At 26.0% G+C, this 25,478-nt stretch overlaps 1 protein-coding gene and 2 long non-coding RNA genes across 3 annotated transcripts in view; 1 reads left to right on the top strand and 2 right to left on the bottom strand.

Moving 5' to 3' along the window:
* Positions 1–287: 287 nt before the first annotated feature.
* Positions 288–2,306, bottom strand: LOC132927077 (uncharacterized). The gene is made up of 2 exons (XM_060991528.1): positions 1,911–2,306; positions 288–1,804 (listed from the first exon to the last, which is right to left on the bottom strand). The coding sequence occupies exons 1-2, from the start codon at positions 1,956–1,958 to the stop codon at positions 452–454; spliced, it is 1,401 nt and encodes a 466-aa protein (XP_060847511.1). The 5' UTR covers positions 1,959–2,306; the 3' UTR covers positions 288–451.
* A 1,168-nt stretch (positions 2,307–3,474) lies between these two features.
* Positions 3,475–10,224, bottom strand: LOC132927580 (uncharacterized). Its single transcript, XR_009661769.1, has 2 exons — positions 9,879–10,224; positions 3,475–3,522 (listed from the first exon to the last, which is right to left on the bottom strand). It is a non-coding gene; the product is annotated as an uncharacterized LOC132927580 (long non-coding RNA).
* A 455-nt stretch (positions 10,225–10,679) lies between these two features.
* LOC132927513 (uncharacterized) overlaps positions 10,680–25,478 on the top strand; it is a 29,443-nt gene continuing 14,644 nt past the window's right edge. The window contains exons 1-2 of the long non-coding RNA XR_009661754.1: positions 10,680–11,031; positions 11,190–11,254. This is a non-coding gene — a long non-coding RNA (uncharacterized LOC132927513). The remainder of the gene's footprint in view (positions 11,032–11,189; positions 11,255–25,478) is intronic.

Here is a 25,478-nt window from a genome sequence, read left to right as displayed (position 1 = left end):
ATATAATGCACTATACTAAAGCCAACGAGAGAGTACTATTCCTTCGCGCATCCAAATGATCGAGCTCCGCGGTTTCGTACCCAAATTTCTCCCACTCTACCATCTAGTTGCCGCCGTAAATACCCCCACTCACTAAACGGCGGCTGTCGACTAATTCCACGGCCGCCGCCAACCACTGGTTGTATACACCGGCTCAAGTAACACACCACCCAAAAAAAAATAACAGCTGGCGTCTGCCGTAGTGCCGAAACTATTATGTACCTAATACAGCAACAATACAAATAATGTGTGTGTAATATCAATATTTTAATTATGCATTTATTTATTTTAACAAAAATGTCCAATTGTGCATTACATAATTTTTATACACATAACAAAATCATTAAATTACAAAAAAAAAAAAATTATAATAAAAAAATATTCGAATGATAAAAAATAAAATACAAAGAAATCAATCCGAATCGAAGTCTGATTCCGAACAACTCGTATCACCTGTTATCGTCATGATATGACGTCCTTCTGCTTCGGGAAGTTCGTCAAATACTTCATCTGTTATATGTTCAATGTTCAAAAACTTTTCTTCCTCCTTGACGACATGTCCCACAAAATTCGTCCACATTTCCGCTGTCACATGTTCCACGCCTTTTTTTAATAACTCCAGTACATCCTTTATTTTAAACGTATTATTATGTGTCCGGACATAGCTTTTTACAGAAGACCACGCGAGCTCGATAGGGTTTAGCTCGCAGTGGTATGGGGGTAATCGCAATACGATTTTGCCATTGTCTTTTGCGTACTCGTCTATTACGTACTTGTCGTATTGGTTTTTTATTTTTTTAACTCTTATTATTAAATCATTTTTGACTATTGGATGGTTAACGATTTCACCTTTCATTTCAAGCCAATCGATAATATCTTTTTTTTTCCAAGACATAGTTGGTATTTTGCATTTCTTTACGGAGTGATACGAAGCATTATCCATCACTATGACGGCGTTTTCTTTTAATAGTGGTAGAATTCGTACAAACCATTCATAGAATGTATCGCCATTCATCTCGTCATGGTAGTCCGTAGAATTGGTCTTTGATTCGAAACACAAAAGACCCCCCGGGACAAAACCATCTGTCGACCCGATGTGTAAGACAATGAGACGCTTACCTTTTCCCGAGGGTTCTTTTTGTCCTGTGGTTAGGCCCTTGAGGAATGCATCTCGTGATGAATTTATTGTGGTATCGGTCCACGTTCTACTGTGTGCCTCGCCTGCGTTGACCCACGTTTCGTCCAAATAATAAATTGGTCTGTTTTGCTCTCTATAATGCTTTATTTTGACCAAATAACTTCGGCGCCAAGTTATTAAATCTTCTCTTTCGAGTAGTGCACTATTACGTTTTTTTTTTACGTATTGAAATTGTAAATCTTTCAACACTTTTTGAAATGACGACCGCTTAATGTTTGGAAGTGTTTCATCTTCATTAATGGCGATTAACATTTTATCGACTGTTGGTACTTCGCGGTTCCTCCAAAAATTGTGTATTTTCTGTCTTATTGCATTTTTATCGAATTCATCGATTTTTTCGATTATTGTAGGTCGAATTTTTTTCTTGTTCGGCGATGTAATTGTTCCTTGATTCTTATACTCCGATAATATGTTTTGAACTGACCGCTGTCCAATACCCGAAGATTTTGAGATATCGACGATCATTTCTCTTAAGGTCATTCGAGGGCTGTCAGGATTTTCAAGCTGGTGTTTAACTATTTTCTTATATAAATTGACAATAATTTTTCTTTGACCAGTGCCGATGAACTAAAAAAAAAATTAAAATTTAAGAATTTAAGAATTTAAAAAATAGTATAAAAAAATAAATAAAAAAATAAATAGTAAAAAAAATAGTATAAATACAAACACTTACTTTTCCACATGGATTTTTTTTGGAAGGAGACACAGCTGCGACATCCATATTGTACTTATTGTTATACGTAAAACTATTAAACAATTGTTAAGTAAAAAACGTAAAAAAGTTAAATAAAACCGTATAAAACACCGGGGTGCGCGAAAAAACAAAAATGTTGTGTTTAAAATATCGGAGATGCTATTATAGTTCACGCTGTATACAAACACTGTCACAGTTTCCTGGTCGGCGGCGGCGACGGTGGTGGCAGCAGCGTCGGCGATGGTGGCGACATCGGTGTCGGCGGCCAGCGTTGACGGCGGCCAGCAGTTAGGGAGTTTTAGTGGTGGGAATGCGCGAGAACGGATGAGTTTTGGTCGCCGCCCAATAGTACTCTCTCGTTGGCTCGACTATATACAAATAAATATTCCAATATGGTTTATTACTTTATTAGTTTGGGGTGGCTGTACTGACAATGCAATTAGGCCTTTCGTGATACAACAGAATCTTGCTATAAGAATATATTTAAATAAAAAGGAATTATATAGTTCGATCACTACTGAATATAAAGTTTTTAAAACTCTACCGCGACCGGTCAGATATCTATATTCTATATACAAGCAGTTCTCTATTATGTTTCAAATTGATAAATTTCGTATCCAAAAAAATAACAGAAAGGAAAATAGGTCATATGACATGCAAGTAAACTACACTAATAAGAGTATTGGAAAAAGTTTGTGGACTATTTAGGTCCAACTAATTTTAACTCATTGCCGTTGTATCTAAAAAAATATATTTCTAGTAATGTGAATAAGAATAATTATATAACTAATAAAAAAGCTATTGCTAACTATTTGTTTCTTCAACTATAGTTGTATCTTATCTAGTATTTAAGTATTTTAATATTGTTTGAAATAATAATTTTAGGTTTTGTTTTAGTTTTAATACAATTTATACTTATTGTTGTTATATATAGACTTACTTGTGTGTTAAATAGGAGTTTAAATATTTCAAATATTGCTTAAGTATTTTATTAAAGTTAATCTTTATCACATTTTTTTTAAGTTTTAAATATTATATTGTATACTAATAACTGATCTACCTCGCCACAAGCACAGCTTAAGGAGGTGGATTAAAAATAATGATAGATACATTGTTACATTTCTAGTTTTTAATGTGTACATTTTTTATGTATAATGTAATGTACTCATGTTCTATTTTTCTTAAATATAAAAAAATTAACTATTAAAATGAGTTCATTATTATGTGCTTTATTTATGAATTTATACTTAGAAATGCTCTCAAAATACACGTCTATATTTATATTAAATTCGTATATATCTATAAAATTATAAAACGCTAAAATTGTACCGTAGATATTATAAAAATTTTATAAAAATTATTTATTTACCTCTATATAATAGGTATTGCAGTCAGTTGAAACGTAAGCGAAATCCAAAGCTATTTTAGTGGTGAGTTCAAGTTATGTCTGCAGTAGCCAGTAATTCTTCAGGCGTGAGGCATTTGCTGGTTGACAAAAGTTCCTAGTTGCAGCATATACGCATCTCTGAATTCGCACTTCTCCTGTATTGGTCCTGCTATAAGTAGTCTGAGCTGGTGCTGTAGTACTTTTCTGTAAGAAAAATATAAAATAAACTATAAAGCATTAGTGTTTAATCCCTTTATTAAAAATAACAATTAATAACTATATAATTTTGGCCGTCGTTCAGAACCACACCCCTATATACCTTAATAAATAATATTACTGCATATTTTCCCCAAAACAAACCGTTCAATACCGCACCCATTGATATTATATATTCATAATGTATTAAATAACATTATATCGCTTAATATCGCAAAACCAGTTTTGTTTTACATCATGTTTAATCAATACCTACCACAAATCATTAAAAAAAAACTTTTAAGATTATACAGAAAAATCAGTTCTACCTATTCCAGTATTAAAATAAAATTACAATAATATAATAATTCACAATCTGGATTATGGTTGAAACTTTTTTTTGGTTTGCCACATTTGATTCTTAAGGCGTTTGTAGAGATTATGGGTATTTGTCCATATGAAAAACAATTTTATGATTTTGCTGTTTAATTTTTAACTGTGAAAAATGTGTAAGGTATTGAACGGTGGAAAATGTGCGGTTATGAACAGTATAAGTGTGTGGTTATGACGGCTGTTGATAGTTTTCTATTCCTATTGTTTAAGTAGAAATAATTACTGAAGTATAACAAATAAAAAACACCTTATCGGTCATTATCAATATATAAAAAGTGGACAAGTGGGTATCGCTCTGCTGTTTGTAGAGATGGAGAGTAGGTCACTGGTCACTATAATGGATGTGTTAAATTTGAATGCAATGACAGGTATCATTATTGTATACGAAAAACGATTCTGAACGGAGATGATTTGTCAGTCAATGATAATTAGTAGGATATATTATATTATTAGTTATTATTACCTATATTTAAATTGTAATATATCGTTATATTTTACGCGATTTCGTAGAAAAATTAAACTTCATATTACGCTCATAAAATTTTTTCTATATTGACGCTGGAATTTTTTTTTACAAAAGTTTTTACACTTACTTGAAGAAACTTATGGATAACCTTGTATTGTGTTTTTTACCCTTAGGTATAAAACTATAAATCACAAAAATTTTATGAATTTTAAATTTCAAAATTCCTTGCAAATTTTTGTGATTTTGATGTATTTCGTAAACATTTGAACTTTTAATGCTTATAAAAAAAAATTGTGAGTAACGATTTTTGATTTTTTTTTTTTACTACTATAAGTAAAACTTATATTAAACCTTGTATTAAATTTTAAAGATTTTTTGAAAAGCCAAATTTTTTTTATCGGCATTCAAGAAAAAAAATTTAGAAAAATCGAAATTTCAATGGTTTATTAATATTAAATATAGTTTAAAAAAATTCTAATTATTTTGAAAATTTAATTGTTAGTATAGAAAATATTAAAACAAACATTTTGTGAAAATTTCAAGTATTTTTAATGATTCGTTTTTAAATTACAGCAAAATAAAAAAATCGATTTTGTCAAAAACTGGTTATATGCGAAAAAATTCCCGTTTTTTCGTTACATTTTTAGGGGTTTTCCTGACGCTCTTGAAAACTACTGGAAATTGTTTACTTTTGACCCCCCCAAAGTACCAACTAGGTGAATTTTCCTTTTCAAAGAGGGGCTGAAGTCAAAAATCAAAGCATTATTATTACTTCAAAACGTGATAACAGACACAAAAATTAAAAAAATAACACATCTTTGTACGAGTAGAATTAATACATTCATATCACTCCGTTCAGAATCTAAAATCTTGATTTGTATTAAAATCCTGTATTAAATATCTTGATAAAAAAAATACAAAAACATACAGATATAACGGAGACTCAACTTTTTAAACGGTAAAAAAATGTAAATCCAAAAGGTTTTTTGTAAATTTACCTTTTGATGCACCGAATTTACCGGTAAAATTTTACAACGTAAACTTACGAGACTCAAATCACTATAAAATATATGAACATATGAGTAAATGACGTAGTATTTTATTATTTACTGCCGTTTGCCTACTCTCAAATTTATTACTATTAAGAGGATGTCAGCATAGTATTAGTTATCTTATCTCTCTCTAACCAACATACCAAATTTTACGTTCACAAAAATGACTATAACCAGTATAACCATATTCATTTCTCAAATTAGAGTGAAATGACCTATTATTTAAAGTTAAGAACATTATCTAAGGCATCTCATAAGCGTTTTATTATATTTTTATTTTAAAATTGTAAATTGTTTACACCATCTTAAAAAACTCATAACTCGCTTTAAAATAAAAATACAATAAAACGCTTATGAAACGCCCTAGATAATGTTCTTTACTTTAAATTCTATAATAGATCATTTCACTCGACTTTGAAAAATCAATATGGTTATAATCATTTTTGTGAACGTAAAATTTGCTATGTTGCGCGTGGGTTAGAGAGAGATAACTAATACTACGCTGGCATCCTCTTAAGACTTCTATAAATTTCGGGGACCCAATTTTTTAATTGAGGCGTCTGGTGGTGCTGAGCAGTGAGCACCCCTGGGCCCTGGTTACACGCTAGTAGTGGCACTGAGCAAGTTTCCCGGTCTTAAAATAATAAACATATCATTTTTTTTTGTATACAAAAAAAAGTATTTATGATGAACACATAATAAATGTATAATAATATTTTATAATAAATATTATATAATGCTATTAATAGTATTATATTTATTAATATTATTGTATTATAATATATTATGTATAATTAATAATCGTCGTAGTATTAATAGTAAATGTGTTTTATTAAAAATATAATTTTTTTTCTAATATATTTATATTATAATCGATTAATCTAAGCATTACCGGTTATGGGCCTTAAGTCAAAGTGTACTAGTCTAAAAGTAAACAAAGTAAATTAGACGTATAATATTATATTATATGACTTTAATATAATTACAGAATTATAAACGTACTTTTGTATAATAATAAAATAATAATTTGTACCAAAATATATGTAACAGAACTCAAAAATCTTGTGAAAAGTTTATTTTAATTTTAGTTATTTTCAGGTTAAATTTATTCATTTAAATTATTTATTTAGTATATATTACAATATAGTCGTTAGAATATACAAACAAATGGTGTGATATTACGCCTTAGTAATATATATTACTATGTAGTATATATATTGTATATTGTTTATATATATTACTATATATAACTATATAGTTATGACGAAAGGTGGGTTCAAAAATCGGATATATCTTCATCTTTTTCCATGTCTTTATGTATAGTAAAAATATAATAGTTAGGTACAAAATATTAGTCGAACGCTGGGGTTGTTATTGGTAAATTATCAAAAAGTCAATATTTCCGGAAAAACGAAATATTGACGATGATTATCCATTTGGTGGAGTGATTGCCAATTGGTAGTAATATTGTTATAGTTTGTAAATTAAAATGAAATATTGTCAATTAGGTACCTATTATTTTATTTTATTCAAATTATAAGCATTCGTTTTTATTCGTTTGCTCATTGCTTCGTGATTGTTGTGCATCGAAATTCGAGTTCATCGAGTATTTAATGTTTATCGGGTTTATCTATCTGGTATAGCTTGCAGCCCAAAGCGCAATTGTCTCAAAGGTACATACCATAATTATTAATATGTTAATATTAGTGTATACAATTATTATTAGTGTAACTGCAAAAGATGTACGAAATGAATTTATGAATTATTTTGTATCAGGAGATGGAGAACTACCTTGGCAATACAACCGTTGTCTACTAAACATGGAAACTAGACCTTTAAATTTTGCTTAATAAATAGTATTGTAGACTGTATTACCTATATAGTAAGTAAGTAAATTTAAGTTTATTTTGCCAATATATCATATGACAACATAAAATAATACAAACAATATAAAATTATAATACAATAAAGTCAAAATAATATATTGACTCACTTCTAAAAAGCTAAAAGCTTGTGCTTAGAAGTGAGAGTTTCTTACAGTATTAAATATTAACAGAATTATTTAAAATTTATATAACAGTATAACAGTATAAAATCTAATTCAAATTACAATTACAAAATTACAAGTCATAATTAAGTGTAACATTATCAAACTGGTTAAGCTTAATATATAATTTTAATGAGTTAATATTATGTAAATTCATAAGATTTAAACTTAATTTACGACACAACAATGTGCATTTGGAAATAGTACTCTGTGAAGTTACTGTCTTATAAAATCTAATAGAATTAATATTAGGATGACACTTATTTCTAGTATTATAATTATGCTCTATGCCATAGAGTCTATGGTATTCAAACAATGTCTATATTTATATATAAGTAAAAGCAAAGATTTATAATATAATATTGATATAGGTTGAACATTAAAATCAATATATAACTGTTTTGTTGGATACAAAAAAGGCTTTGAGATAATAAATTTTATTAAACTATTGATAGTTGTAATTAAAGGAGTCAAATAATCTTTTTAAGTACCACCCCAAAAGGGCAATCCATAGTACACTAAGGACTGAACTATAGATATATACATAATTCTCAAATGTTTAAAATCTAAAACATATTTTAAGCTTTTAAAGTTATAAAATAACTTCCTAATGGTATTAACCAACTTATTTATATGATAATTCCATTTAAGTTTATCATCAAATATTAACCCTAAATATTTAATATGATTTACTCTTTGAATATGTTGACAATTACAGGATACAATTTTGTTTTTAAAATTTAAGGAATGCGAACAAATGACAAGATTATTCAATGTAATTGAATTAGGTCTAAGATTAAATAATATATAATTAGATTTTTTAAGATTTAACTTTAAGAAATTATTATCATACCAATTCTGTACACTATCTAATGAGAGATTAACTTCATTAAATAGTACTTCAATACTTTTATATTATTAAAAAGCATAACCGTATCATCAGCAAAACTATAAATATCACCTTTTATAGAAACATTAAGAAGGCCATTGACATAAATATTGAACAGTAAAGGGCCTAATACAGAACCCTGTGGAACACCAATTGAAATATTACTTAAATTACTGTAACCCTGACTATCTGAGTTCTATCGCTTAGGTATGAATTGATTAATTTTAAGATATTACCTCTTATCCCAGCATAGTGTAACTTTCTTATTAATAGATCAAAATTTACAGTGTCAAATACCTTTTTTATATCAAGAAAAACACCTATTACATAATTACTTTTATCAATATTATTATAAATATAATTAGTAATATGAAATAAAGCGTCATTAGTGGATATTCCCTCCCTAAAACCAAATTGCTTAGCAGAAAATATATATATGTATCAGTTTACTAATTATTATTATAATTTATAATAATTATTTATTTATCATTATTATCATTATATGTGAATTTTTTTAAATATTAATAAATGAAGTTGCAATTTATAATAGATAAATATATGTATTATTTTATTAACCCTTTCACTATACCCACGAGTACCCCAAGATACATACAATTACAAGTGTGATAACGGAACTACTAATGATAATAAAAAGCTGGAATTTGAAAAATATTGTAGCAAAATTTATATGTTATAATAGAATTTCAATGAATACTGTTAAGTTGCAATATTATATAACTTAAAATTTAAAATCTAAAAAAAAGCGTGGTCAAGTGGGTACCACTATGCTGTACATTAAGTTTAAGTTTTTTTATAAGTATTGTAAGCCAAACTTATGGAAAATCTATTTAAAATCTATTTTTTTTTTCAAGTATCTTCGACTTAAACTAGTTATATTTTATAAATAATAAATAATAATAAAAAAAAAAAAATACTAATACTAAAAAAAAAAAATACAATTACTTAAAATCGTTTGAGGATAAATCGTTAATTTTAAAATGGTTCAATAATTAAATCGATATTATTTTTAGAAATATCTTTACCACTGTTTTTACTTATCTTCACTGTTAAAATTATCATCAATGCTGATATACTTTTTTTACATGCATAAACACATTTATAATAATATCTATTGATATTTATTATTATAAACATTTTTATTTATATATTATATGGTGTTTGTTGTCGAGTAACGAGTATTTTATACAATATTTGAATAGTTTATACAAAATAGTATTCTATTCCTGATTTTTCATTCTAATTATGGCTAATAAATTAAAACCACAAGACATTTTTGAATTGCTGGACGGTTGCATATGAAATATATATATATATATGAAATTTTATTGTACCTACTACCTACTGACTACCAATGAAACTTGGTATTCGTTATCTAATAAGTGTATTTAAAATATTCGTTTTTTTAGTTAAAAATTAATGCGGTAGCCGGTGTCCGGTAGTGAAAGGGTTAAAATGTATATTATTTATATATATAACTTATTTATTTACAATACTTACAATAGTTAGATTTCTGACTGTTTTTCTACCAACATTGGCCTCGGTGGATAAAAATTTCAAGGATTCGAAGTATACCCATTTGCTTTTATATATACTTCGTCTGTTCTTTAGCCTGTTCTAGATGTTTTTTCTTTTCTAGTTTCACCAGCATGCTCAATGCTAGTTTCTCAAACCTTGTAACTTTCTTTGGATTTCACCTTCACTTGTGTTAAATGACACAGCTAATTGACGAACAGCATCTCCCCTAGCTAATTTATCTTTGTACCTTACATCTTTGGGATTCCATAAACAGTTGGCACCAACGCCACCAACAGTGTAAGAAATTTGGCCTCCGTGCTATTGACGACGGCAGATAAGATGGAAGTGCGACTCGTTTACCTCCACTCGCGAAACAGAGTATTATGTAATTATAGTCTGTATATATTATTGTGCTATCAGCGGTCGACCACTGCCGGAGGTTACCGGTAAACATATTCCTAAAATATCTATTACAAATTACAATATTAATATTGAGCCATGATTAGAGATGTGAGTTTGTATTATACAAGGTATTATACACATAGTATAAAATAATTTTATACAGACAGTATAAAAAAAAAAAATTAAGGCGTTATTTATAGTTATTACACCATATTAAATTATTAATATCGATAAGATAAAATATAATCGATAATTAAGATATTAAATTATTATCATTTATTATCTTAACATGTTTTCCCGTTACGATGTCGTATGTGTACTCATTCTAAAAATATCCATAGCGGCGTAGTTTTATCCTTATCGAATTTACGTACATTATTATATTAAAATTCTTATAGGTTCTATACGGTATTATACAAAAAAAAAATAAAATACAGTATTTTAACATCTCTGCCCATGATACTATGACAGTTTCTATTGTATTATTGACTGATTTCTGTGTTTACCGTAGTGTCGTGCACCTAACCTCGTCCTCGTGTATGATAAATAATTTGTTTGCTTAGTGTAGAATTAAATACAGCTATGATTTAATACTTAATATTGCATAATACAATAATACATTATGGAAAGGAAACCAAAGGGCAGAGCTGAAAAACTTCGTTTAAAAAAACTGGTAAATTTGCAGGCTATTGCCAATGAGTCAAAACAAAATTTATTTTGAACTTATTCGTTGGTAAGTATAAAGAATTCAGTATACTGTATACTATACTTATATTACATCATATATTTTAATATTAAATTGCAGATTAAAATAAAATCTGAATTCATTTTTCTCTTAATATTATTAGTGTATATCTAATTACTTTTTACTATGGTATTCCCAATATTTAGATGATTGTGTAACGCAACCAAAATACCAAAGTTGCATAACTGTAGCTGTAAGAGAAAATTCTTTGGTGAGTTAACTTTTTTAATTTATATATTACTTATTATATGTTTTCTAATTATATTGTGTATACATTATTTAACTTAATTGTATTTTTATTAGTCGGTACCTACATGTAAAATAATTTGTCATACTTAATTTATGATTTAAAATAATTAATAGTCAACAACTCGTTAGAAACATAAGTTTGAGGAACATGTAATTATTATATGTTAACATTTATTTGTTTATTAAATAGTTACTTTTTGAAATTGTTTACTAGGTATGTAATTATCATACTACAGATATATTTTATGTATGAGCTATAATAGCATTTGTTAGTTTGTTTGCCAGTATTTTTTTTTAATTTATATAAACAATGTTTATATTCATATTATTAAACAGTAATTTAAAATAAAATCTATATATACCAATTTAATTATATTTAATAATTAAAAAAAAACTTATTATAAATTATTTTTGGATACATTAGTAAAAAAAAAAAATTAATTTTACAGTATAAATATATGATAAATTACATTTTAAAGAGAAACAAAATTAAATAACAGTATATCCATAAATATAAATATATTTTATTTAGTTAATAATTTGGGAACTAAAAAAAAACATGAGGTAAAAATTTTTTTGTACACTAGGTGTGATAATGCTTTACGCTAGGGACAATTTTTTTTGCAGAACAGTTGGCCGATTGGGTCCCAGTCCGCCCCTGTATTTCTAATAAATACTTATTTAAATTATAACTCTATATAAAAAACTTTGTTTAGTGTTGGGTGTAATTAAATAGATAGTTCTTGACCACATGAGAAAATTTTAGTATGTGATTGTGATATCATGATAAGCTAGGGGCATTACATTTAGTAGGTATGACATTAACATTTAATAAGAAATAAATAGTAAAATCATATTTTATAAATTTGTAAATTATAAAATCAAATTGTCTATAAATATAAAAATTAACAACAAATTGATTCATATAATACCTATTAGATTTAAGATGATTTGTATATGTATCACAATAATATTATGTAAGCACCTAGTTCTATACCTAATTAGTCAGTAGTCATAATACATGTACATGTCCAATCTATCTGCATGCAGTTTTTTTTTTTATTAAAAGAATAACAAATAATTTTAATCACTTTGATAATACTGTTGGGAACATCTTACCTAGTAGTAATTTTCTTTATTTTTTCAATATTTATTTAATACATTTCTTGTACAAAATACTTAAATTTTAATTTAACTAATCGGAACTGATGCAAAAACCAATATTATGAACCAGAACTCTATTCTAACGCGTTCCGGTCAATTTATCATTCTTAGAAACAATTACTGTCCACCATAAAAACAGAAATATAACCATCAGCCTTTGACTAAAATAACAATTATTTCAAGATGTCTTTCTATTAAGCTCAAGAGAACCAATTAAATAATTAAAAATATTTAAATTTGCAAATGTATTTTAGTTTATTAATTAATATTAAATTTCATTAAATTATCAAATTATTTACATTATTAAATGAATTATTTACAGCTTTAATTAATTTTCTAAAAAATACAACATTTTCAGAATCTGAAACAGAATAAAATAATAAAATATATAATTATATACAAACATTCATAATCTTATACAAAATTCTATAAAATTTTTAAAGTAAGTAAAATAAGCAAACATGTTAAGTATTATTATTCAATATTTGTCTGGCCAGCACACATTTTTATTTTTTGTAAGCATATGCAGTGACAAGAGTAAGTAAAGATTTGTTTAGCAGAGAATGCACAGAAAAAAGATTATGGTGCATTTTATAGTTACATCATATTAGAAGATATGATTCACATATTTAGGAAAGATTTATCAAAAATATAATACAAAAGTAATTTATTATTGTTTGAAATCTTGATATTTAAATTTTTTTGATTATTGGCGAGTAACTAATTTTTTTAATATAATTTTAAAATAAAGATTGCTTTTAATGGTTTATTTGTTTACTTGGTTATGTAGTTTTTCCCATGAAAATGATTCATAATTGGAAAAGGTAATTTTGTTTATCTTAATTATGCTTTATAATAAAAAAATATCATTAACCAATTTAGCACATTATCGGTATAGCTACATTAAATTAGCATCGCGATTACATAACAATGTTAAAAGTAAAGTTAATAATCATGCATAAAAATGGAAGTATTACTTTGATAGGTACTTGACTGAATTATAGAGCTGTATACTAGATATTTAATAAATGTGTTTATTATAACAATGTCATAATGATTGACCAAGGCAATAAGATTAATAAATAAGTTTGTATAAAACATTTATATATTCAAATTTAAAGACTTAAGTAATTATATGGCTCCAGATTTACCTTAGATTTATCCCATCAATCTTTTTTCGCCACTAGGTGATGTATAAGTTAGACGAGCTTGATAGTATTCAAACGCTAAGTCTGGCCACTTTTCATACACCTCTTTGGCACTAATGAAATCCACCTTGCCATCTTTAGCGTTTTTCCATTTCATAATAAACGTTAATTTTTCGTCTATTATTGTTATTCCAACAATTTTATCGGGTTCAAGTCCCCGAGTCAAACTGTATCTTGTTCTTTTTAGATTTATCTCATAGGATTGACCATCACAAATGAGAGTTGTTGAGCGCCAATTAACAATTTCATTGATGTCAACTGTCAAGTGACTGTAAAAAAAAAATTTTATTAATACTTATTGAAAATAAGACTTCAATTAGTCGGTAATTGTATTATTTAATTAATTTATTAAATAATACTCAAATTCAATATTAACTAAAAATTTTAATTGTTAAAATTGGACATTTAATTTCATCTATTAAGCAAAGAAGATGAAGTGAATGTATAGCAATAAAAATAAGATTAATGGGAGGTAGTTCAAATAAATTCAATTATTTGATTTTCAGAAATTTGTCTTATATAAGTAATTTTTATAATTTTAATAATAATAAAAATTGTATGATCATGAAAAAAATTAATTGTTCTATTAGTGGTGAATTTCTATGTTGGAATCTTAGTTTTAATCAATTTATAATTTCTAAAAAAAAAATTATTCTTTAAAAATTAATTTTAAGTTTATTGCATATTAATTCTGCCTTATTAGAAATCAATAATTAAAGGTAATGCTGAGTATGAATGTTTTAAATGTGGTAAATTATAAATTAATTCAATAGAGTTAAATTTAATTTAAAAATAGTTATTGAAAAAAATTCTAATTCAAGTATTGTAAATTAAAATTATAATTTTAAATGTAGAAATTATTGATCTGATTGATGACATTTTATTTTATAGTAAAAAGTTAAAACTAGCGGGATAAAAGTTATGTTTACTCTAAAAAATATTAGAATAATAAAAATATTTATTGAAAATCCAGTAAAAATAGATAATCAATGAATTTAACTAGCAATAATAGCAAATACTATTCCTATAGTTAAAACATAGTGAAAATGAACTACCCACTAGATAGTAAGTAACATGAAGAATTATATCAATAGATGAGTTAGCGAGAATCACACCTGTTAAACTTTCAATTGTAAACAAAAAAAATTTAACCTAAGAACAAATTGTTGATGGTGAAAAATTAATTTTAGATTCATACATAATAGCTAATCATCTAAAAATTTTAATTTCTGTTGGAAGTCCAACTATTATTGTTGGTGTATGTTCTTGTATCAACGTTTATCCCAATTGTAATTGTATGATGCGCTCAAACAATAAATTCTAATAATACAACAATTAATATAACATAAACTTATGGGTATCCAAAATATTGAAATTAATATGTATTAAGGATAGGGTCACCTCCCCTGCCAGGTCTAAAAATGATATATTTAAATTTCGATCAGTTAATAATATAGTAATAGCACCAGCTAATGATTCGGTTAGGTACCTAACCCTGATAACGATAAAATTAATTATATAGCTGTAATTAATATTGATAATGGAAATAGTAGTATTTTATTTTATTTAATATTTTTTGGTATTATGTTTAAAATTTATAAATAAAATTAAATACTCCTAAAATTGATGAAATTCCTGCTAAATGTAAATAAAAGATGGTTAAGTCAACTGAATAATTATTAAGTTCAATATTAATTGACGACGGTGGGTAAATCGTTCATCCAGTTTCTGTTTCATTAATAATTATTATAAATCTACATATCATTATCATTAATGAAGGAGATAATTATCAAAATCTAATGTTATTTAATTGTACAAAATATATATCAGGACATCCTATTATCATAGGAATTAGTTTCCAAAACCACCAACAACAATAGGTATAGTTTTTAAAAAATTCTAATAAAAGCATGAATTGTAACAATTACATTATATAGTTGATTATTCTTAATGGTTTAATTAATTTGACCTAATTCTAATTGACTTAAGTTAATAAGAGTAGATTCAAATGATTCAATTATACTTGATCAAATACCAAATAAGAAATATATTGTACTAATATATTTATAATTAGTTAAAAAGATTCATTTTATTGATAAAAATGGCTGATAATTGGTTATGAATTGTAAATCTATCTATATATATTTAAAAATATTTTCATCATTAACTCTATATTCAAATTATATCATATTAAATTGCAAATTTAAAGGTATTAATTATTTAATTTAACTTAAAACCTTAATAAATAAGTAAGTAATTAAAAAAATAATCAAAAAAAAATTATAGTTATTATTTTTAAAATTAAGATATCATTTGTTAAATAAATTAAAATTAAATAATGTAAAATAAGTTATTTAAAAAAAATATATATAAATTTAAGTAGTTAATATAATATATATTATTATAATTATCTTTATACCGTTATAAATTAAAATTTTAATTAGGAACCTAATCTATAGGGAAACGAAAATTTGCTAGTTGACATTTTGACGCAACACTGGTCCGGACCGGTATTGACGACCGACGCCGTGCGGCGCGTCAAACGCGGGAACGGAAACCAAAAATGTATTGTCATACGCAAAATACAGATTTTTATTAGTTATTATTAATTTATTAGTGTTAATACTTAATAGTTATTATTAATAAGGAATCGGATTTTAAAGCATAATAAAAAACAAAAAAAAACATAAAATTAATTGATTAAAGAAGCTTATTTATTTGAAAAAAAAATTTGGCCAAAAATTAAGATAAACTAGCTATAATAACTTATTATTATTAAAATTCACCATCACATTAATATTAAATTTTATTACCCATCGTCAATGAAGTGGAATATCACGCAATCGGGAACGTTTTTATGTGGAATTTTAGATTTGTCTGGATAACATTTCCAAAAAGCCATAGTTGATGTTCGACTAAACTGTTAACGACAATCAAGGGTAATAATATTGTAGATTTTATTAAAAACAAAATAAAAATATATTAATGTAATAAGTATTACCGTTAAGTAAGCGATGACGAAGTGCAGAGTCGGATGAGACGGACAAGGACACGAGGTTCTGTTGTTGGAGATCCGTTAGGTACTGTAGCTGCGCGTGAAGTTGTCAGTAGTGGCGATTGCGGTACACTGGGACTTCAAGCGTTATTGAGAAGGAGTGTAGGAACAGCAAAACAAATAAGATAAAGAAAATCGGCGGTTAGCTTAGGCAGGATAAAGGTCTGAATATGCCTACATGACACGGGACACAATATTTTAGGTAAACGAGCCACTAGAGCGTCCTGCACAATCATTCTATTGTACCCACTGGCGGGCGTGACAATAGTAGGTATCTCTCCACATTGTAAAATATAATCATAATGGTATAGTAAGTTATAATGTATATCGTATAATGTTGTATAGTAGTGTGTCCAAAGAAGCTGAATTAAATTGATCTGTAGATATTAACCTTGTTCCGTAGATACGAATTTGTCCGATGAAGTTATGTAAAATAAAAAAAATATTTAAATCACTAGTATCTAATTTAAGAATGGATGTAGACAAGTAATAGCCCAACTTCTTTTATACGAGTTTCACGTATACATTCGACCGTTGTTTTTAGAAGTAAACGAATTATTATAGAACATCGTATTGTGAGAAAAAAATTTAACATTTTTATTCATTGCATTGGATTGTCAAATTATAGTATTATACATTGATTTATATACTGAGGGCCGTGAGACGAAAAAAAAATTAAAACTGTTATTGGATGTGAATCAGTTTAAGTTAAAAGCTTATTGAAATGTATGGTGACTAATTATAATAAAGCAAAATGTTTAATTATTTTTAAAGAACATCACATCACTAAAAACAAGTTTGCTTAGATTAATAAAGTATGTAATTATTTAAAAAAATATGGCGTGGGTCTCGCACTTAAACACTAATTATTCAATGAGATAGAGACATTTGAAAATATGCGTGTGACGTCATAGTGCCGAAATTGAAATCGAAATCGAAACAGCAGCGTATGTTTTACGTGCTAGAGTCTAGATTAACACAACGATTTCAATCGTTAAATATAATATTTTTAAATTTTTTTTTATGTAATCCTATCTAAATCCTGTGTTTTTTTTGTGTTAATGGCACAGTCCAGTGATATTAGACGAAAAAAGGGGTCGGAAAAATTCCCACCTACCTGTATTTTGGTACACACCATTATGACATCGTTGTAAACAACGTGTGAAAAGTCACCATCTCTATCATATACGCGTCAAAGGTCACGAAATTGGCCTTTTTTGAATATCTCGCACTTTATGAGTCGTACTATAAAAAGTCTGAGTTATAAATTATAGAGGAAGTAATTATCTACAAAAAAGGTCTTATGACGGACATGTTCACGTAAAAGTTATAGTTTTTGCGTTATAAGGCCATCAAAATGTACACTTTAAATGAAATATGAATTTTTTGCTTAAAACAAGTAGCCTTTGCATTAATATCTCGCTTTATACTGGTTGTACAAAAAAAATTTTCGTACAAAAATTGTAGAAGACAAAATTATCTACAAGATGGTTATACATATATATATCCAATCGCACTTGCGGTATACAAATTTTAACATTTACCGTACAAAATGACGATAATATTATATATTATATGTAATATTTATATAATATAATAACGATAATAAGAATGCATTCGTTTCCATACCACCATTGAGGTAGAAGCGGGGCGTGTTTTTTTTTCATGGTTCCTCAGTAGGCCTAATCCATGTAGTTAATTTTAATTATTATTAATCATCTACTTCGCACTCGTCTTCTTTCATTTATTCATTGTTTTCATTAGGAATTGCTCGATTACCATATCACTCTAGGTTACATAACTAAATTTACTACTGTGACTAGTTGTAAAAAATCTGTTGGTAAATTTTTTAAACGCCTGTTCATCCATATTATTTTTTAATTTGAGCATATACTCAAGATATAAATGAGCAGGTTTTGCATACAAAAAATGTCCAGAAGCGTGGAAATAGTAAACTACTGAAGTACTATAGTGTAAACGTGCAGCAGACATAATGAACAGTTCAATGGTATTTATTATTTTGGAAAAAATACAAAATCGAAGACCAACGGTAAAGTTATGGGTACTTACAATATTTTTATATGGTATCTATAGTTAAAGATTTTATTAGATCTGAAAGACTAGGAAATTGGGTTGGACACTTTAATGTTATAGAAAAAAATGCTTTCTTTTTTCCATGCTTTTGGACATTTTTGTATGCAAAATCTGCTCATGTATATCTGTAGGATATGCTCCAAGCTGAAAACCTATTATCACTGGATTAACTGGTATGATTACAATTTTGATATACTTTCTAGTTTTTTTTATAGTAAATAAAACTTAAAATTTGTTTTTTGCGGTAATGCAATGCGTGTCGCGTACTCAATTATTTTACTAAATTATAATTTATAATATGTACGCAACAACAAAATATATTAAATTTTAAACCACACCATTTACTTAAGTACATGAATATACTTGGGAAAAACGTTTTTCATTGTGTTAACTACAATCATACACCAATAAACTTAAAATTAAAAAAAAAAAATTGTTGTGATGTCCTTTAGTCATTGTAGGTACCTAAGACTGCAAATGTATTATTATTTTCATTAAATAATATTCTTCTTATTGACATTTTTATGTTTGATGATACTTTTTTATTTTAGTTTAAAGTGATAAAATTTAGCAAATTTCAGCACCTAAATATTAAGAGATGTTAATGTATTTAACATTATTTTTCTTAAATTCTTGACTCCTAAGTAATAATTTCATAGGATTCAAAAGTATACTTAATAAATATTTGCATGTATACATTTTCAAAATATTTTGACCTTTTTTAAGCTACTTATAGACAATTGAAATTTTCGACTTTTCTAAGTTTTTTTTTTTAAATGCCGATAAAAAAATTTGGCTATAAAAAATCTTTAAAATTTTATAACATTTTTGTGATTTATACCTAAGGTTTTTTAACTTAACACAAGGTTCTCCATAACTTTTTCTTCAAATAGCTGTAAAAAAATACTTCAGCGTCAATATAGAAACATTTTATGAGCGTATGAAATTTAATCTTTTACGATATTCGCATAAAATAACGATATCCTAAAACGATTTAAAATATTTGTTGTTATTCAAAAAGTATTAGTCGTAGAAACTTGAAACTTTCATCAGTAGCTGATAAAAATAAAATATAATTTAAATATAGGTAATAATATAATATATCCTAGACTGACAAATCATCTTCGTTCGGAATCTTTTTAGTATACCTCTACTATACAGTAGACTCAGCAGAGCGATACCCAATTGCCCATCCTTTAAAATTGTTATACTATAAATGTGAATAAAAATGTTTTTCTATATTCCACATAACTACACAAGTTATTTTTATAACTATATACAAATATTAATGATACTTAGGTATTATTATTTTTAATTATTTGAAGTTTAAATGTTGACAAAAATCGTCAAAAATACAAAAATTATATCTTAGGTTATATTATGTGGTAGAATATTATCGTTCTTGTATAAATGATTTTTTAAGATTGATAATTTAACCGTCTGCTTTATAGTAAGTTAAGATTTAAAAATATGCATATCTAACGCTGAATATAACTAGCAAAGCCAATACAATAATAATGCAACTTCAATTTAAATTACTTAGGTAAATGTAAATTAAAAATTTTGAATTATCAAGTATTAGAACTTAAAAATATTTTTCTCTTGTTAAAGTTACAATTATTTTAATCATTTAAAATGTACTAATTAATTAACTAATTTGATTTAACATATAAATAGACATATTTAGTAAAAAGATTTTATGTTATTATTAATTGTATACATTAGAGGAAAAAAATTGATATTTTTGCAACAAATATTTAGGTACAAATTCCAAATTTAGTGTTACTAGTAGGTACAAATTATAGTACAATTAACGAAAAAAAAAATTTTGTTCGAGTCCCGGGTATAAAAAAGTAGTATAGGTAAGTCGGGTCCTGACTATAAACCTTTGGCTTATGTAACCATATAACTAGGTCAAAAATATTAAAAACTTGAAACTTTAATATTTTGTATTTATACAATTTACTTTTGAACAATTCTGTTTTGCAGACGAACTATTATAAGTACAGTCTGAGACACATTAAATTACAAAGTAATTAAGTACAATACAATAACAAAAAAATTACGCTCGGTAAAGAAAAACACTTAAGGGAACAAATGACAAAATATACTGATAATATAACCTAACCCGATTATAATTTTTTTAATGTTTATCATTTAAGTTTTTACCTAAAACATGTTATATATAAGCGTACCAATAGTTTTTCCCAGGACTAAATTTTTAATTATTTATACCATTTATTATTTATTTAGAATATAATAATATAAAATATTATAAAAACCACATATATTTTAATTTATATATTTTTTTCTGGGACTAAACTGAATTTGTTCAATTTATTTTATGAATGATGTTGATTAAAAGCCACTTTCTGGGTAAAAAAAACTTGAAAATTTAACACAAAGCTTATAATTTGTTGTTAATTTTTTAAGTAAATTATCAAAAATCCATTGTCACAAACATTTTTTATAATTGCGAAAATAACAATCTATTTTGTAATTAAAAATGCATAAAAATTTTCCTTTTTGTATATAATTTTTTTAATTTAAATACATGATTATTTTTTGTTTTAACATTTTAAGTTCAAATTTTGACGAATCTACTTATTTAAACAAAAAATAATTGTATTTTTATTATTTTGTTATAATTTAAAAACATTATTCGTTGTAATTTAAACTTGTATGTATTTTATATTATTATGAATCTTACTATACGTCTATACATATAGCATTTTTGACTCATTTAAAAATATCATCTTATATGATAATAATAATAATAACAAAATATAGTATAATATGTTTTGTTGTTTTACCGCGGTAATCACCGATAGATGTTATTAAATTTTAAGTCATGTAATTTTATATAATGTGGTATTAATATTTATTAAATATTAATAATAATATAAATGCAATATTTTCGGAAAAAAATGTATTATCCAACTATGATTCTAAAAGTAAAATCAATTAATTAAGTAGCTATGGCATATAAACATATCACTATTATCACTTACTGGTATAAGCTGTTCACGAGTTCACGTTCACATATAGTGAATGATATGTGAACGTCATTCGTTTTTTTTTCAAATAGAATGTGAACGACGTTTCAATTTTTATGAATTTGATCGATTTTTAAGACGTTGAATTTATTTATCATTTAATAAATATATTATAATAATAATGTTTTCCCATTATAATTCCTATGATAATTATTTGATTGTAACTCAAATAACATGTCAGATATTAAAAATATAATTCAGATACTTTTAAATTGTATAGTTATTATGCTCTAAAGTCTAAATTGTATTTTTATTTTTGGTTGAGTCGTATATGTTTATGGGTTTTTGTATTTACTGCAGGTTAACAATTCATAAAATTAAATTTTAAAAATTAAATAAATGATCCAATGAACGCGTTCATTTTTTGAAAGAACATAAACTTGAACGCATTCGTTTGAAAAAAAAACACGAACGTAAACGAATTAATTTTTTAAGTGAACGTTCCGAACACTGCTACAATGATATATTGAATTCAAATTTAGCATGAGTACATATAAAAGTAACCCAATTGATATCTAATGTATTGCAGAGCGGTACCAACATCTCACTTGGTGCACTTATTTACCTTTTTAATCATTATTAAATGAATAATTGTACAGTTAAATTATAATAGAAATAAATTGTTCAGCTGGTAATTATTATAAATGACAATTGTTAATCTAAAAATCTGTTTTTAATGCATTTAATTAAAATATCGTTTTCCGCAAAACACTTCATAAACAATATTTGATTTAATATTTTTTTCAACAACTATCTTTATTGTTTTTCTTTTCTCGGTAGTGTGAGTATTATTAACTAACATGTACAAAGTACAAAAGTTAAATTTTTATAGGCTATAATAAAAATTATAGTCTTGAAATGTAGGTAGGTGAATGCTAAACAAATTTCAAAGTTATACCCTGTGCGCCGATAGAGCGAAAGTCAGCGACGATCAAAGCTCGTCGTAGTCGGCGTTTCTCCCACCGTCGGATGATTGGCTCACATCGTTGGCCGTCGCGTCGTCGTGACTTGTGTAAACAGTAGCCACTGCCTTACGATAGCGCGCGGTGGATTACGACAAGTCCACTTGGTGGGAGAAATTAGAGTAATTAGACCTCAAAACCACGGATCAACTTCGGCGCAAAGGGTATGGTGATTTGTGAAACTATTATCCTCCGAGTGGTAGATAAGAGGCCAAAATTATTTACTACACGGGTAAGTGGTACATTTTTTGGTCTCCACTGAATAAGTACAGTATACACTTTAAATCTATTCTATATTTCTGTACAGCATATGGAGATTCCAAGTTTTTATTCAATTCAGTCAATGTTTTGTAAAAATAATTCAAAAATGATACAATATAATAATAATATACGAATACGTCGAAATCGGCTTATTTTGAACTCCTTCAGAGTATTCACTATAGTTATTGAATTGTATACTTTTATATTTTATAAATGAAAAAAATAACTGTGGATACAATAGAATACGACTCTGTAGGCCATCGAATAACACTATATAATACAGGGATTAATATTGCAGCACTGCTATTGAACTCTCTCCTACAATAATATATTGCAGTTTTACAATAAAACACGTACACGGACTATATTATCATCTCAATGCTGAACCCAAAAACCATTTATCATGTCAGGCGATGGGTAGGTCGCCGCCCGCCGGCGACAATGGTGTTGAATTAACCCATTCATACTAAAGAGTTACAGTATTATAGCTTGTACAGGACAAACATTTTAAACATCCATAATATTGTCATAATGCTCGAAAACACGTAGTTTGAATTTAGTACGACCAACCTTAACTAAAACGATAATAATACAAACATAAAATAATATTAGATTAAATATATTATAAATTAATAATTATTGTAAACATCCGAAATCGACGATAGCAACAACAATAATAATAAAATAATTTAAATGTTCATAAAAAAACAAATTTAATACTTATTAAAATTTAAATCACTACATAATATACTGTTATTCAAATCTGTTATCTACCAACAGTAAAAACGAAAATACTTGAAATATATTAAAATTATACGGCCATAAGAATTTTAGAAATTGTAAAAAGAATTATAATAAATAATAATATATTTAATTTTTAAATTTTAAAAGGTATTACACACAATTTTAATCTCTATATATAATATAGACATATATCATTATAATGATGATAATTTTTTATACAGATTACGCATTAAACAATGTTATATTCAGGTTTAAGATAATTACTAATTCATTTAAAATTATAATTATTTTTCAATCCATTTTACGGGCACAATTATTTGTAAGCCACTGTGACTCATACTGATTCTTTTTATTATTATAAAGATAACCCTGTGATATCACTCATACTCATTATTAAGGTCATTTGTGTGTTTTTAATCAAAATACCGTAACCTTATTAATGACCTTTGGCTAACGATAATATAATTACGAATAGATATTTTTCAATATCTAAGAATTTGGAAGTTATCTTAACGATTTATACACACATTAAGACATTCATGATGAAAAAACTAGTCTTATAATTTGTCACACAAGAATGTAAAATGATTATAATTTTCTTTGTTAATATGTTTATAAATTTATAATATAAAACAATTATGTGAAAAAGATATTGTGTAGGAGTAAATATTGATATTATTAACTTTGGTATATCAATTTGCATCAATTCAAAACAGATTCTATAGTTTATAAAGTTAAACTTACAAATATGAGAGTTTTTTTTAAAAATGTGTATTTTAAAAGTGTTTTTATCATTACTTTGTTTTTGCTAATGATAACTAACATTTTCTGCCCATAAAGCCACAGCATATTTTAGTTATTTTTCGAAATTATTATAATTATTATTAAAATATTTTAGCCAATTTATTTATTCCAACATTTTTATTTGATTAAGAATTATCTAAGTAAATAATAATTTAGTAGATTGATAAAAATAGCTATTTTAAACTGTCAGTTTTGAAGAACTCAAATTAAAACATAATAATTTAAATTTAAATATAGTTTATTAAAATGTAATCATTACATAGTTTTTTTTTCTATGAATGTCAATCAAATGTTATTTGTTGGGTAATAAAAACTTAACAATTAAGGACGAGGCGCCTTATATAAATTATAATGATTGAAAAATATTAATAATACATTTTATACATAGTCAGTAATCACATTTTTTTTTTTATAACCATTTAAAGTTCGAATTTTGACAAAATATAAAATATGAACAAATGAAGAAAATGTGCAAATTATTTTGTTAAAAATTCATAAAAATTTATCTGTTTAAATCTAAAATTTAAAAATTTAATACAAGAATCCTCGTAAGTTTGTCTTATTTTATAAAAAAAATCATCTCTATCAGAAACTAAAATATTATTTTTATGAGTGTTTGAAAAGTTCAAATTTTTACAACATTGGTATTCACTCGATTTATCATGTACCTAGCGATTTTCTTATTTTGTTGTAATTAAAAAAACAAATAAATGTACCTAGATATTTTAAATAATTTACACTATATGTCTATTTTATCAATTGCTTACTTGATAAAATTTTCAAAACATTTTCACTCTTTCTGAGCTCTTTACGGACATTTTTAATTTTTTCAATTTTT

Source organism: Rhopalosiphum padi, chromosome 3 (assembly GCF_020882245.1).
Source record: "Rhopalosiphum padi isolate XX-2018 chromosome 3, ASM2088224v1, whole genome shotgun sequence".
Lineage (NCBI taxonomy): Eukaryota > Metazoa > Arthropoda > Insecta > Hemiptera > Aphididae > Rhopalosiphum > Rhopalosiphum padi.
The sequence above is the reverse complement of the archived record's forward strand: the minus strand, read 5'-3'. Positions and strand labels throughout refer to the sequence as shown.